Source organism: Brugia malayi (genome assembly GCF_000002995.4).
Source record: "Brugia malayi strain FR3 genome assembly, contig: Bm_v4_Chr1_scaffold_001, whole genome shotgun sequence".
Classification (NCBI taxonomy): Eukaryota; Metazoa; Nematoda; class Chromadorea; order Rhabditida; family Onchocercidae; genus Brugia; species Brugia malayi.
This window is the reverse complement of record NW_025062475.1, coordinates 2,523,706-2,539,436: the sequence shown is the minus strand read 5'-3', so window position 1 is coordinate 2,539,436 and position 15,731 is coordinate 2,523,706. Positions and strand designations below refer to the sequence as shown.

At 28.7% G+C, this 15,731-nt stretch overlaps 2 protein-coding genes across 2 annotated transcripts; both read right to left on the bottom strand.

Annotated features, from left to right (window-relative positions):
* Window positions 1-2,846: 2,846 nt before the first annotated feature.
* On the bottom strand, window positions 2,847-3,234 carry Bm9702 (Uncharacterized protein; the record flags this gene model as incomplete). Its single annotated transcript, XM_001894235.2, has 2 exons — window positions 2,847-2,940; window positions 3,083-3,234. 2 exons carry the CDS (start codon window positions 3,232-3,234, stop codon window positions 2,847-2,849), a joined length of 246 nt encoding a protein of 81 aa, XP_001894270.2.
* A 7,294-nt stretch (window positions 3,235-10,528) lies between these two features.
* Window positions 10,529-12,293, bottom strand: Bm5569 (SCP-like extracellular protein; the record flags this gene model as incomplete). Its single annotated transcript, XM_001894236.2, has 6 exons — window positions 10,529-10,637; window positions 10,783-10,877; window positions 11,387-11,517; window positions 11,701-11,833; window positions 11,961-12,118; window positions 12,257-12,293. 6 exons carry the CDS (start codon window positions 12,291-12,293, stop codon window positions 10,529-10,531), a joined length of 663 nt encoding a protein of 220 aa, XP_001894271.1.
* Window positions 12,294-15,731: the final 3,438 nt, after the last annotated feature.

The window sequence follows — 15,731 nt, the reverse complement described above, 5'->3', positions numbered from 1 at the left end:
GATCACTGGAAATAATCACAAAAGTAAAGCACTGATCATTGGCGATCACTGGAAATAATCACAAAAGTAAAGCACTGATCATTGGCGATCACTGGAAATAATCACAAAAGTAAAGCACTGATCATTGGCGATCACTGGAAATAATCACAAAAGTAAAGCACTGATCATTGGCGATCACTGGAAATAATCACAAAAGTAAAGCACTGATCATTGGCGATCACTGGAAATAATCACAAAAGTAAAGCACTGATCATTGGCGATCACTGGAAATAATCACAAAAGTAAAGCACTGATCATTGGCGATCACTGGAAATAATCACAAAAGTAAAGCACTGATCATTGGCGATCACTGGAAATAATCACAAAAGTAAAGCACTGATCATTGGCGATCACTGGAAATAATCACAAAAGTAAAGCACTGATCATTGGCGATCACTGGAAATAATCACAAAAGTAAAGCACTGATCATTGGCGATCACTGGAAATAATCGCAAAAGTAAAGCACTGATCATTGGCGATCACTGGAAATAATCACAAAAGTAAAGCACTGATCATTGGCGATCACTGGAAATAATCACAAAAGTAAAGCACTGATCATTGGCGATCACTGGAAATAATCACAAAAGTAAAGCACTGATCATTGGCGATCACTGGAAATAATCACAAAAGTAAAGCACTGATCATTGGCGATCACTGGAAATAATCGCAAAAGTAAAGCACTGATCATTGGCGATCACTGGAAATAATCACAAAAGTAAAGCACTGATCATTGGCGATCACTGGAAATAATCGCAAAAGTAAAGCACTGATCATTGGCGATCACTGGAAATAATCACAAAAGTAAAGCACTGATCATTGGCGATCACTGGAAATAATCACAAAAGTAAAGCACTGATCATTGGCGATCACTGGAAATAATCACAAAAGTAAAGCACTGATCATTGGCGATCACTGGAAATAATCGCAAAAGTAAAGCACTGATCATTGGCGATCACTGGAAATAATCACAAAAGTAAAGCACTGATCATTGGCGATCACTGGAAATAATCACAAAAGTAAAGCACTGATCATTGGCGATCACTGGAAATAATCACAAAAGTAAAGCACTGATCATTGGCGATCACTGGAAATAATCACAAAAGTAAAGCACTGATCATTGGCGATCACTGGAAATAATCGCAAAAGTAAAGCACTGATCATTGGCGATCACTGGAAATAATCACAAAAGTAAAGCACTGATCACTGGAGACATTATAACAGCTTTAATGCCATCAAACAGAAAATTCCTTTGTTCTACTTATCGTGAAATCACTCATAGGCAGTATTACTGAATGAGAGAGCTTTTGGTGTGGATTTTGATGTCATGCACGTTTCGGTGTTCCCTAACTTATACATTGATATTTTTGTATTTTACATATTTAAGATTTATTGACCTTTTAATTGTAGCTGTAAGCAAAACATTTATACAATAAAAATATTCTCATTTACTTAAAATTATTATTAAAGATCGCACAACAATCGATCGAAAACATTCGTTGTTTTTTTTTTTTTTTCCTCTCTTCCTTATTATTTATACCTAAATATTGGCTATTAGTGACAAAACAGTCTGTGAAATCCGTTCTATTTATTATCTACATTTCGTTTTTCGTTTTTTATAGATTATTTAGCTTTCAGTGTCATTAGTCCTCGTTTTTATTTCTGACCTCTTTCTTTTTTTTTTTTCTTTTTGTTTTTTTGTGATAGTTTTAACTGCAACAGGTGTGTTTTTACTCATGGTTATATGCTTAAAGTTTTTTACTCTGATTTCTTTGAAGATTTTGTTTTTGAAATTTCGAAATTTTTTTGCAATAACTTGATTTTTTTTTCGTAATTTTCTATTAAATTAGCTATTTTTTTTTTAAAACAATAACACTACTAATATCTTCCTTGATTAATAACTCACCTTTTCTTTCTTTTTATCACTGATTTCACTTTTGCATGTTTTTCTTGAAAAAAATTTTATTTTCATACCATTTTGCATTTGTTTATTATATTTGTCATTTTAAGAAATCTATTTCTTTTACATTTTTTGTAAACTTCGCTCATTTCATGCCTCTTGTTGACTAAATCTTAATTCTCTTTTCACTTTTTATTCCTTTCTTTTTTTAACTTTTTAAAGCATGTCTCCATATTAACGTTCAATTTTAATCATTTCTTTTTATTATTTGCATGTTTTTTTTTTTTTTTTTTTTTTTTTGTTACTGTTACTTACTTAGTTTAATTGTGTGTATTTTTGACGAAAATACTGATGGTTAGACATGAAGAACCACCACGCGAGCATTAGTGCAGATGGCTATAAAAACATGTATGTTAAGCAAAATTATAAAGTACCATACATTTTTCCAGTATTGAATGATTCAAATCTAAATGAATCTGAATGCAAGTAGCAGCAAGTGATACAAACAAAGGAAACCAAAATTGTATGACAGCATACTTTGAAGCATGAAAGCACGTCAAAAAAAAATTGATAAAATTATCTGTCATTTACCACTATTTGCCATCAATTGCTCTTTTTTCTACCGCTTTCTACTGCCACTTCCGAATTTTCTATGTCAATTTGAAACAAACAAAATTCATTTGTTGATGTGCAGAATATAGTTTGAAATTAAAAATTCGTCCCGTAAATAAGTTAGTAATTGTTACAGAATTATTGTGGTATATACGAAACACATACGCAACATACTGATAAATATTTAAACCTAACATATGCGCATGATATATACTTAAATATAATGCAGGATTATATATGTGTTATTATAACAAATCTCAATTTTATTCAGCAACAAATGTCACAGAATTTTACAACATTAAGTTTCATGTAAGATTTCAAAATCGATAAGTTGAGTAACATTGTCAGCCCTAACTGCCCAAAAAACTCGAATCAGAAGTGGTCGACCACTGCTGCAACAAAAGTATCATTAAGCAATGCAAATAAGAAGCGTCAACAGTTTACTTACATGGAATCGCAGTGAAGCAAAAACCATTTTATATTGACAATAACAAATTTCAATTTTATTCGACAACAACCGTTACAGAAACTTACTTCCATGGTTGCATTGTTTCATTGATATATCCTTCCCCTAAGAGTCCGTTTAGCACAATTCTATCAATCTGTGTGGTAGTATTCCACGATGAACTTTCAATAGAAATGATGCCATCTTGCATAACTTCAGTGTTTTCATCAAATTCATCCATGTTTTCTTGATTGGGAATTTCATCGTTTTCGCCCAAGTCGTCGTCAAATGCATAAAAAATTTTCGGTGAATTTCTGCTTTTTTTTAAATTTCTGCTTTTTAACTTTTTTTAAAATTAAAACCAAATTATAACAATATAAAAATAAAAATTACCGGAATCAATCTCAGAGGTGTTGCTAACAATATCAGTGTGCTGAGAACGTAGAGCAGTAATGGTGACGTAAAAAATGAGAATTGCGCACTTGTCATTGTTGCAGAGCTCTTATTGATTCCTTAATGAAAGAAGAAATTGTGATTGAAATATAAACGCCATTCTATATTTTAATGAGTGATAATTTAAACTGATAAACTTTGAAGTCGCTATTCTTAAATTAAATTATCATGAATCTCAGTATCTTGTTGATTTGAGTATTATTGATTTGCAAAAATGAAATAATTTTACGAAATGCACATTAATATACACTGAATTCGAGATTAGTTTCGTCTCACTTTTATCTGAATAAACTTTATTCTATGCAAATAGTTCATAATCCTAAAAAAAAAATTATTTGTTGAACTTTTGCTAAATCTTTACAAATGAAAGAAGAGATTGTGACAACATATATTTTAATGAGTGATAATTTAAACTGATAAACTCTGACGTTTCTGTTTTTCAGTCTAACAGCAAAGCACTGATAAATTATATTTTATGAATTCCATTACCACACCATCAGTTGTTTTGTAGAAAAATACTTACTAAATATGCAGTGAATTTAAAATCAATTTCGTTCCTCTTTTTAGCTAACTAATCCTTATTTTGTCTAAATATGCTATAATTAAAAAAAATATGCTAGAAATAAAAATCAAATAATTTCGAGAATAAATGCAGAACTTCCCATTCCTAAATTCTTTTTTAAATTGTTTAAGAATTCAAGCGAAAAGGTTACGAGATTCTGAAAGCGATAAAAAATGAATTTGAAAATTTTTTGACAAAAAACTCTACTTATCAGTTAATTTATATGAAATTATGCAGGTTATCACCAGAATTCATTTAAAAATTTTATCATGTTCTGAATAGAATAGAAGGATTTACATGTCAAACAATGATTCCATGTTTCAATAGAGACAATTCAACAAAAAAATAACAATAATTTTTTTTATTTCCACTAAAGATTACAATAGACAAAAATTCATGGCAACTTTGCTGTTTAAAAAAAAAAAAAAAAAAAATACATGTCTCCCTTACTAGAAGGGAATGCATAGAGAAGTATATAAATGTTGGTATGTATATAAAAGGTAACTTAGATTTGATATATGTGCCAAGTATTTTTGGAAAATAGCCGAAAATATTTGGTTAAAAAGCACTTTAATTGGATATTACATCGACTTGAAATGATCCGCTTTCTCAGTTATTTGAATGATTGCAAAATGGAAATTGAAATCAATCGTACTGAAGCAAAAACCATTTTATGTTGAGAATATTGACAATAACAAATTTCAGTTTTATTCAACAAACGTCACAGAATTATCACAAGATTTCAAGGCCGACAATTTCACCACTGTTGTAAGCTTCAGTACCCCAAATAAATCTAACCAGAAGTGGTATACCACTACTGCAACAAAAGTTTTTATTTAAACGGTGCAAACAAAACAGCGTCAAAGTTTACTTGCATGAAAATATTGAAGGTAAACTTACTTCCATGGTAGCATTGTTTCATTGATATATCCTTCCTCCAAAAGTCCGTCTAGCACAGTTCTTTCATCATCTGTGGCATTAATCCATGATGAACTTTCAATAGAAATAATATCTTGTTGCATAAATTCAATGTTTTCATCAAATCCACCCACGTTTTCTTGATTGGGAATTTCATCGTTTTCGCCCAATTCGTCGTCAGATGCATAAAAAATTTTCGGTGAATTTCTGCTTTTTTTAAAATTTTTTCATTTAAAACCAAATTATAACAATATAAAAATAAAAATTACCGGAATCAATCTCTGAGGTGTTGCTAATAATATGAATGTGCTAAGAACGTAGAGCAGTAATGGTGACGTAAAAAATGAGAATTGCGCACTTGTCATTGTTGCAGAGCTCTTATTGATTCCTTAATGAAAGAAGAAATTGTGATTGAAATATAAACGCGATTCTATATTTTAATGAGTGATAATTTAAACTGATAAACTTTGAAGTCGCTATTCTTAAATTAAATTATCATGAATCTCAGTATCTTGTTGATTTGAGTATTATTGATTTGCAAAAATGAAATAATTTTACGAAATGCACATTAATATACACTGAATTCGAGATTAGTTTCGTCTCACTTTTATCTGAATAAACTTTATTCTATGCAAATAGTTCATAATCCTAAAAAAAAAAATTTTTTGTTAAACTTTTGCTAAATCTATACAAAAGCAATGACTTTCGGTAGGTCTACATTATGATAATTTTTGCCGCGGCAAGAGAACAATTAGACATATCAAAAAGTTTGAAATTTCACTTGAGCTATCTTATTGATAAACGTTAAACTTAAACTTGTGACGTGACGTATCCTTCACTGGATGACTGCTAAATACTTAAAGTACCATTTCATAAAAAATTTATCTGTGATTTATCCATTTATCTTAATCGAATTCTTTGTATAAATTTCGAAATATATTGGTAATTTTTCTCCATTAAGCCCCGTTTGTTTCCTTTTTAATTATCATTAATTTAATTAGCACCGCTCCGATTATAGGCAAAGTATTTCGATGCCGAATGATTTTAAAGGTCTCCTCAATGAAAGTGAGAAATAATATTATCTTCGGTAGTAAATTAGCATTCCCTTAGAAAATCAATTCAAATAGAAATACAGTTATGCAAACTTCCAAAATAAATGGTGAATTAATTTGAAAATTTTTTAAAGCATACTTAATCAGATAATTTCAATGAAAATTCGAGTAACATATTAAGTCGGGGAACAAAATTACGGGATAATCTTTGAAATCAAAAACACATAACAATCAAAACTTGCATTACTAATTTTCCTAAAATCATCAGTCTTTTTTACTAGATTGGAAATTTACCAGCACTAATCATCAGAAAAAATTTTTTTTCATTCTTTTTTCTTCATAGAGTAAAGATTATTTAGCTTAAATAAAAGGCGAAATTGATTGTAAATTCACCATATATTTGCTTTGTATTTCGTAAATTTATTTCATTATTTCATTTTTACTTTTGTAAAACAATATTAATCAAAATATTGAGTGAATTTAGCAGAATATTAACTAAACTTCAATGTCTATCAAACTTAGATTTTATTAATTTTATATCTTAACTTATATATATTCTTGCAATTTCTTTTTTTCATTTTAAAGCATTAATAAACGTTCCATAACGATGAAAAGCGCTCGAGTTCTATTTTTTGCGCCATCGCTACCGTTTTGCATTCTCAGCACATTCACATTATTAGCAACATCACAGAAATTACTTCGGGTATTTTTTTATGAATTCATATTTTTATAAACATTGAATGAGAACTAAAAGACGGACAGTTACAAGTTTTTAACAATTTTTGTGACAAAAAAAAAAAAAGGAATTCATGCAAGATTTCTTAGGACATTGGCATTTACGATTTCTATGACTTAGACATTAACAATGACTTAGACGACAACAAATATTTTGACGTTGACATAAATAGTGACATAGTTGGAATTAACGATTATATTAGCGATAACATCAGCTACAACGATGACATGCATCTCAATAGCTCGGTAATTATTGTCAATTTACATTAATTTTCATGAATTTATTTGTTTATCTTTCAAAGAATGTTTTGGATTGACAATTTCCCGGGTTGTCAAGATCGTCCTTTGGTAAATTCTAATTAATGGTGAGTACCTCGACCATATGAATTATTTGTATTATTTGCTTAGTACTACCTAATAATTATTCCGTTGCAGAAGCGATTAATCTCTTATGATTAGACTTATTTGAAGAACTATGGTTAACTGAAGAAGTTTAATTCCATTGATAGATTGTTTAAGAAATTTTAGCTGTTTATGTGTGTTAATTGCATAAAAGTGATTTTTATCGTTGAATATAATTGATTGCATTGTTTATTATTTATAGTTTCATCCACATTTTTTGTCAGTAAATAAACTGGAATGAATTCGATAAGCTATCAAATTAATTAAATTCCTTTTAGTAATCTCTATTACTTGATCGTACACACTTAGTGCCAACACATTCTCCAAACTATAAATTTAAAAGAAATGTAGAGTTGAAAGAAAACACAAATTTATTAGCACCAGACTTAATAGCATAAGACTATTTATGATTCAGTGTTATTTTATACGCTAAAGGAATTCAAAAATTTTGATGATGTTAAGTAAAAGGAATAGCAAATTTAGCTCCAATGTTTTATCTGATGAATTAATTATTTGATAATTTCAACCGAAATAATCAAAGTGAAATTAATGAATTTATGATATCTATAGATGGAATGCCAATAAAATATGAAATTTCATTATGAATTATATAAGCTTGTATGCACATCAAAAATTATGACTTAAAAAATAATAGAAGGAACAAATAAGAGAAAATAATAGATGTTGAAGTAAATTAAGAATATAGGAATAAAGGAGAGAGAAAGGGAATCATTCTGGAGGAAAAAAAAAAACTTTTATAGTAAGATTTTATGACCTCTTTGATGCAAATTTTCCTATTAGTGTATATAAATGAGTACCAGTGATATTTGCTAAATTAAAGCATTTTTAAAGTATGTTAATGAATTTAGGATGGAATAGAAAATTTGAATATTTTGTATTCTTTTTCGAATTAATTATATATAATAAATGGAAATAGAAATATTTCATCTTCATTTATCTGATTTACAATAATTCGAATAGCAAAATTAGCAAAAGCCAACAAATTTTTGCATGGAACTGTGCAAAGTGTCCAGTTAAAAAAGAATTTCCACGACAATCATTGCAATTTCGTGAATTAAATACAGTTTAAATATATATAATATATGCAATAACTATTGTAATAGAATAATAAAAAAAAACTGGAACTGATATTTGAGACAGCTTTCGAAATTACAGGTTGAATTACTGTCCCAGTATTTTTCCTAGCTCTGAATTGTATTTATTATAGCATTTAGTATTCAAACTGGAAAATGTGAAAATTGCATTAGCAATCAACTGGCTTACGGTATAAATTGAGAATGACAATTTTATTAAATTTCCTCATTTAAATAACACAGTATTATTCGCCTCGAACATAACAATTCATTAATATATTTATTGGCAGAGTTTCAATGCACAAATTCTAGATATAAATCTTCAAGAAAATTTCTAAATCATCTGAAACTCATAAATTGAAAAAATATTACACTTGGTGAGTCTAAAAAAAATTCTGAATTATTGGAATAATCAATAAAAAAAAAAAATTGACGAAACAAACAATTCATAGTTCATTATCGATAGTTTCAATCACAACCGGAAAACATCACTGAAATTAAGCCATAATCACAATTTCAGCAGTTCCAGTATTTGGCACTGAATCCTCGCAATAAATTTTTAATTGAAAGATCCAAAAATGGAACAAAAATTCATTCGTTATCTTTAAATATACTTTGGACTGATTTTAATACAATTCAGTTATAACTGGTTTAATCTTATTCATAAAGGATAAATGATTTTTGAAAGATCAACGCAAATCTGTGAAAAATTTCCAGAACTGAAATATGACTTCTCAAATTTCTTTTTAATTAAAATATTCAATCTTAATCAATTAAGAAATCATCCCTTACTCTTCTAGCCATCTTATAGTTGATAAAAATTTCCACCTTATTTCTAAAGATTTAATGGACGAAAGAAAAGAATCCACTAAATGATCAACACGAATTCAAAGAAAGAATTGTAACAGAAGGTCAAACGATACAAAAAAAACCGAGAAGTCATAACAAAAGAATCTGACTATTTTTTCACTTCCCTCTCCGAATTTATAGCTATCTTTGGTATTTCTCACCACACGGATAACAAATATAATCTAACATGAAATGCTTATATCTTCTTTCTTTTATTCGGATACTGTATTGATTCCAAGCTATTCTCCCACAATAATTCCACAAGCTATTCTCCGACAATGGACAGTGATCGCACTATCTACTTTTTTTGTATTTCATTTTTTTGATGCTATCGTTTTATCATTTTAATGAATTCAATGTTATCATTTTATTGTTCTCTTTTAGATAAGTAAGAAATTTCACCACAGAGATTGTGATTATTTCGTGTTTTTTCCTTTATTCACTTCATAATATCATATTATAACTTTTGCTCATCAATTCTTCGGCATAGTTTTTTGCACAAAAAAAGATGAATGTTTTTTGACCACTAATGAATCTGACCACTCGCTTTCAGTTCGTTATTTGATCAAATTTATGAAGTAAAATTATAATTTTCTTAGTTATAGCTTGGATTATGTTGAAAGTTTTGAACAACTTAATTTTACTTCATCTTTTGTCCCTGTGTGTCAAGATGAATTTCAAATTATTTGATGTTTAAAAAAAAAAAAAAAAACAGCTGTTTCATGCTTTTATGATTTTATTTCAGAAAATTTTTTATTCCATAATAGTGTCATAGTGTCAACTGTGTGGTGTTGATGAAGCTAAAAAATGTAATTATTTGTATGTAGGAATATTAGAAATAAGATCAAATAGCAGATAGATAATTTTAAAGGGTTTAGTAAGCTGAAAGAGTAAAAATATGTGTAAAACAGATAGGCTTAAATAAATAGGATTACCAACCATGAGATGATACGATGAATTGCAAGTAACACTGATTGAAAAGTTATCAGCAACCGACTTGGAATGGAATTCAGCATCAGAAGAAGTCATCGAAAGATTTGAAATGAGTGTTTCAGCGGTGGGATTTTAATTTCGGCAGATTTCAACAGATTCCATTCGGCAGCTATTGATAGATCTGATTGGACACATCCAACAATTTGATAACTCAACAACACGAGCTTCAATTCATCAAATTCCACAAAGGATCGGTAGCAGTGTGAAAGTAGAAGCAACAATAGTAGAAAGAAAATACGGATAATTTAATGAAGGTTCAATGAAATTGATATGCTTTAATATTTATTTTGTGTTCATTTCATTCCTATTATTGTGTAACCATGATATTATACGCTATCATATAAAATCAATAAAGTTATTGTCGATATAGAGATTTATGACAAATGGTGGAAACATTAAATCCTTACCCGACATAAGGATAAAGCCAAAATCTTTTTTTTTTTTTTTTAAAAAAAAAAAAGGAAAAGTAAAACTGTTTCATTTTTCACACAAACCAGATTCTTCTAAACACTTCTCGGTATCACAATCGCTATCCGTTTTGCATGGTTCGCCAAGCTCATATATCAGATGTCTTAGCCAATTTCCACTGAAAACAATGAAGTCCTTCTGATTAATTGTATATGATTAAAACAGATAGGAAATTGTTTAACTTTCTTGAAATGCTAGTCTGAATTATGGAATACTTTAAGCGATTAGTGAAGAGCATTTCGTTTTTTATCATTAAGGCCTACCGCGGTGAATAATGGCAAATAACTATGAGTGAACGACCACCTTCGCATTTTGTAGCAATACCGCAACCAATTTCATGCGTATTACCCCAAGCCATCTGAAACTGGAACAGGAATTTCCTTAATTGTAAAGGTCATCTGATCTAATTTATTTGAAAAAGAAGATCGATTTGTTCCACTTTATTCTTCAAAGCTCAACAAATGTTTTATTCTAACAAATGACTTATCATGTTTCTTACGATGAGAATAAAGAAAAGATGGACGGAAAGGATGTTGAATGATTGACTGAACTGTTGTAAGCTTTTGAATGCTTCGAAATCTCAGAAAATTATGCTTATAAAAGATAACAACCTACTTATTATTTCCTACTAGAAAAAAAAACGATGCAAAGAGGTTAGAAAGAGGCATTATTCTTTTCACAAACACAAAGAAAAGTATCAATGGTTTGCTTATTATGAGATATTAAAAAAACTGCCGTGTTTTCTAAATTTTCTTAGTTTGCGTAGGTATCATTTGAACATCGAATAAGATTCTTTAAAAAGTTAAAATGTCATCAAAAAAGCCGAAAAAATGTAACTCAGTTATTTTCACACGAAATTTTGTTTACCTGCGTAAAATGTGAAACACCTTGACTGTAAACTTCCGGAGTCAAAATGTTCGAAGGGTTATCAGTGTACAGTTGCGGAAGTTCTGACCACCAGCTTTTGCCTGCATCCGTACCAGCAATATCTCTAAACTCTGAAAACAAGATTTTCATTAATTCATTTCTGTGAAAGCATACCATTATTACTTTTTGATTCCAAATATTCCACTTATCAGACTATCAGATTTTACCATTTCAATTATTACTTGTCAGATTTTCATGCACACTGAAAAGAGTTTCTGAATTTTATATGCATAAATATATATATGTAAATGTACTTTCAACGTTTGCTGATGACCAATAAGCATAGAGATTTTCACCAATTCCCTCTCTCTGCTTTCTCGAAGAGTGTCTAAAGATGCACTGGTCTGCCCACTTTTGCGCAGAAATTTCTAGCTGACAACTCCATGTCTGAACAATTGATAAGTAATAATTAGAACTAATAAGTATCAGCATTAAGTAATTCGATAATTAATACAATAACAAAAGGAAGATGGGAACTTTTGGCAGATTTCAAAAACTTTTAATATATCTTTACCATTTGTAACATATTTTTGCCTCGTGGCATGAATATGTTATCTTTATTTTTAAGTTTTCCATGAATCAGTAATGAACGAAATTCATTGTGCTGATTAACGATGTCTATACGTTGCTGTGGTGTTAGTCGACCTCCTGGACATTCAAAACCTGCCACAACTGCAACAACTTAACTGATTTATCACTTTTCGAAATCATGATGTTAACAGTTTCTTAGCAGAATGTGATACGCTTTCAGACATTCAGAATTTATGACTTAGAATGTATCATATGAAATAAAATTCTCATTCAACATACCAGTGATAAATGCGGGAAACATGACGAAAAATGGCATTTTGCCGGATTTTCTGGCAGAATGTACACTGTTAGCTTCAAAAATATATTTGATAACAGAGGAGCCGTTTCTTAAATATTCGAGAAAACTGAAACTTTATCTTTACTGATTATCTTTTATGCAGTTTCTGGAATTTTAAACACTTTCATATAAACCGAATTATTATTTCAGAAAATTGCAGAAATACCAAGTGCAATTCATTTTTTTTTCTCTTCACTTTCCCTTTTGTTTTTATTTTATCCATTTTTTTTTGCCGCAAAGGTAAGCTAATGAACTAATAATAATGATAATCATGCACTTCCACATTCAAAACTGAAATTCAACAAAATTCTCTGATGAGAGAAAATCTTAATGATAAGATCATTTTGCATTAAACTTTATGAAAGTTCTGCTTTGAAATCTGTTACATTTAGCCTTATCTACTGAATTTTATTCTTTGAAAATAATGCTTAAATTCAATGAATTGTCTTAATGACTGTCAATGAAATGTTAGCCTTAATTAATCACAATTTGCAGCATTTAAACCGTATTTTCAATATTGTCCTCTTTTTTCTTTCTAATATTTATCTATTAAAGTATTTCCAGAAATTTGTTTAAAAAGTGTTGTTAAATATTGCATCAAATTTTTTCCGATTAATGCATTTATTATGATTTTTATGGAAAGTTTATTTTCTTCTAAAATACCAGTTGGCATATATTGTAATCAAAAATTTCCATGCTATTATTAGCATTTTCAAATTTTGCTTTTAATAACACGCATCAGTAAGTTATTTCAAATTTAGCATACCATTTCTTAGAATAATTATTTAACTTAAATCATTTAATAATTGAAGGAAACACTATTAATCATGTAAAATGTTAAGGAAATAAGATAAATACTAAGTTAATAATCAACACCAATGATGTAAACACTGAGAATTACGTAGATATTAAACGTTACTTACAAAGTAAAAAAAAATTTGCAATATATAACACGATGAAATGATATATTAATACCAATGATCAATAAAATTTTTACTTTATCGATTTCGACAATAGTTATAAAACTATTATATAATACTAATATATAATATGAATTTAACGGGTATCGAAGAATGAGTGTTGTTCGATTTCAGAGAGTGCTTGAATAACAGCTATTACATTCGAGGAAAGCTACAGAGGCGCAACTTCTAATCTTAGAATGAAAAAATATTTGAAAAAAGAAAACGTAACGAGATCATATCATCTGAGGCAAGTTTATCAGAATGAGTACAATTTGAACTCCTAAAATCTATGAAAAGGGTTGTTAAATGTGTGCATCGTCATTGTTGCGATGACAAAGTCTATTCCAATCATTAGAATTAAGCTTATAAAACTAGGCATGATTAATTGAACTTAATTAATTATTAATTAATTAATTAATTCCTTGATTAATTGAACATAGTAGTTAACAAGTTTACAATGAAAAAAAGTAATAAAGCATTCCAAAAATGAAACTGAAAAAAAAATACTGAAGAGATCAACTTAGTAATGCTAACTAATTTAGAATCTATGAGCTGTTTAATATGAACATTTAGGAAATATTTCGTCTTTGATTTTTAAACCAAAAAACGCAATGAACTGAGATTCATTTTTTTTTTCTGCTATTAAAGTGAAATATTCTTAAACATTTTTTCTGTCGGTCATTAGACTATTGTTTGCTACTGAACTTGTTATTCTGCAAATTGGATTAGCATTTCAAGAAACTATGCTACCATCTTGAACAATCTTTCTTTATTTCTACCGTATTGAATTAATCAGAAATCAAACTTATTCAATTTCATTTATAGAGCAAATCTTTTATGAAAATATTCTGAAAAAGTTGATATATAAGCTTGGCCACCATGCAGATCGAATAGCTATTCCAATACCAAGAAGTGCGGTTTTTGTCTTTTACTTTTCTTAATTTTGGCTTTGTACCATATAAATCAGAATTATTAAAAACATATTTGTTGTAGGCATTCTTTTTTATATTACAGGATAAAAAAGTTTCTCGAAATCTTCGCTGGAATAAAATTTCTCTCTGATAAAAGCATGAAACAATTGTTTTCTTCAACATCAAATAATTGGAACTAATCCTAATGCATTGGAACAAAAGATGAAGCAAAATTTAGTTGTTCAAAACTATCGATAACAATCTAAGAAATAATCAAGAATTATGATTTCACTTTACAAATTTCACCAAGCAACAAATTTGTACAAACGATCAAATTAATTCCTTCTTCGTAGCACTCATTTTCTCCTCTTTTTTCTTATGAATCAAGGAGCAAAAGTTAACAGATATTATGTAGTATATAACGGAAAAAATCAAAAATACAAAATAATCGCAATGAATTTCATCTATTTAGAATAGATGATAAAATGATGAAACTAAATTAATTCATCTTTATGCTCAGAATTAAAATAAGAAAGGAGGAGAAATCAGTAAACACGACCATTCTCTATTAAATCACTGTGACAGAATAGCTTAGGATCAATACAGTATTTTCGAATGAAAGGAAGAAAGTAGAGACATTTTATGTTTATGTTAAGTTATTTTTGTTATCCATTTGATGAGAAATACCAAAGATAGCTATAAATTCAGAGAGAGAAATGAAGAAATAGCTAGATTCTCTGTTATGACTTCTGTTTTTCCTTTTCCTTTGCACTTTTCATGTTTTATTGCAGTGCTTTCTTTTATCCATAAAAGTTATCTCCTTTCTAACTGATAGTATACTTTTGTTAGAAATAGGTTTTGCTAAGGTAAATTACCACTTTTGACTATAGCTTAGATATTATTTAGAACTTATACAGTATTATCATTAAATTATTAATAGAAATTATAGCTGAAACTTTTTCTTTGCCATTTTATATATATAACAGAAATATTTCATTTGTAATTACTAATTAACACTTATGTAGAGTGAATTTTTTGTGTCATATAATATTGCGCACATTGGAAATGATTCCAACTTGTTTGCTTCAAAATTGTATAAAAAATTGCATTAAACTGAAATAGCACGGAAAAGATTTCTAGGATATTATTTTTGACAAAATTGACATTAGTTAACAGCAATGTAATATCCTTAATTTGATTTAACTCGTATTCACGTTGCCATTAAAAATTTAATTTAAATTTGTACATTTATAGCTCCGTCTCGACTGAATTTGATTTGCTACATTGTGTTTTGGATTTTTTAAAGCATTATGCACGAGAATAATTTGGCAATAATAATACATACAATGAGCGAAAATTTTAGAAATAAGTCATTTTAAGTCAGTTTTATTTTGTAATTCCAAATATAGTTTTTTTTAATTTTTTTTTTCTCAATAGGATATTCTTCTCCATATTTCTTATTTTATTTTTTTTTTAATGTTTTTTTTTATTTATTTTTCCTTTTTGGGTGCCTTTTTTGGATCATTTGTCAAAATTTAGCAACT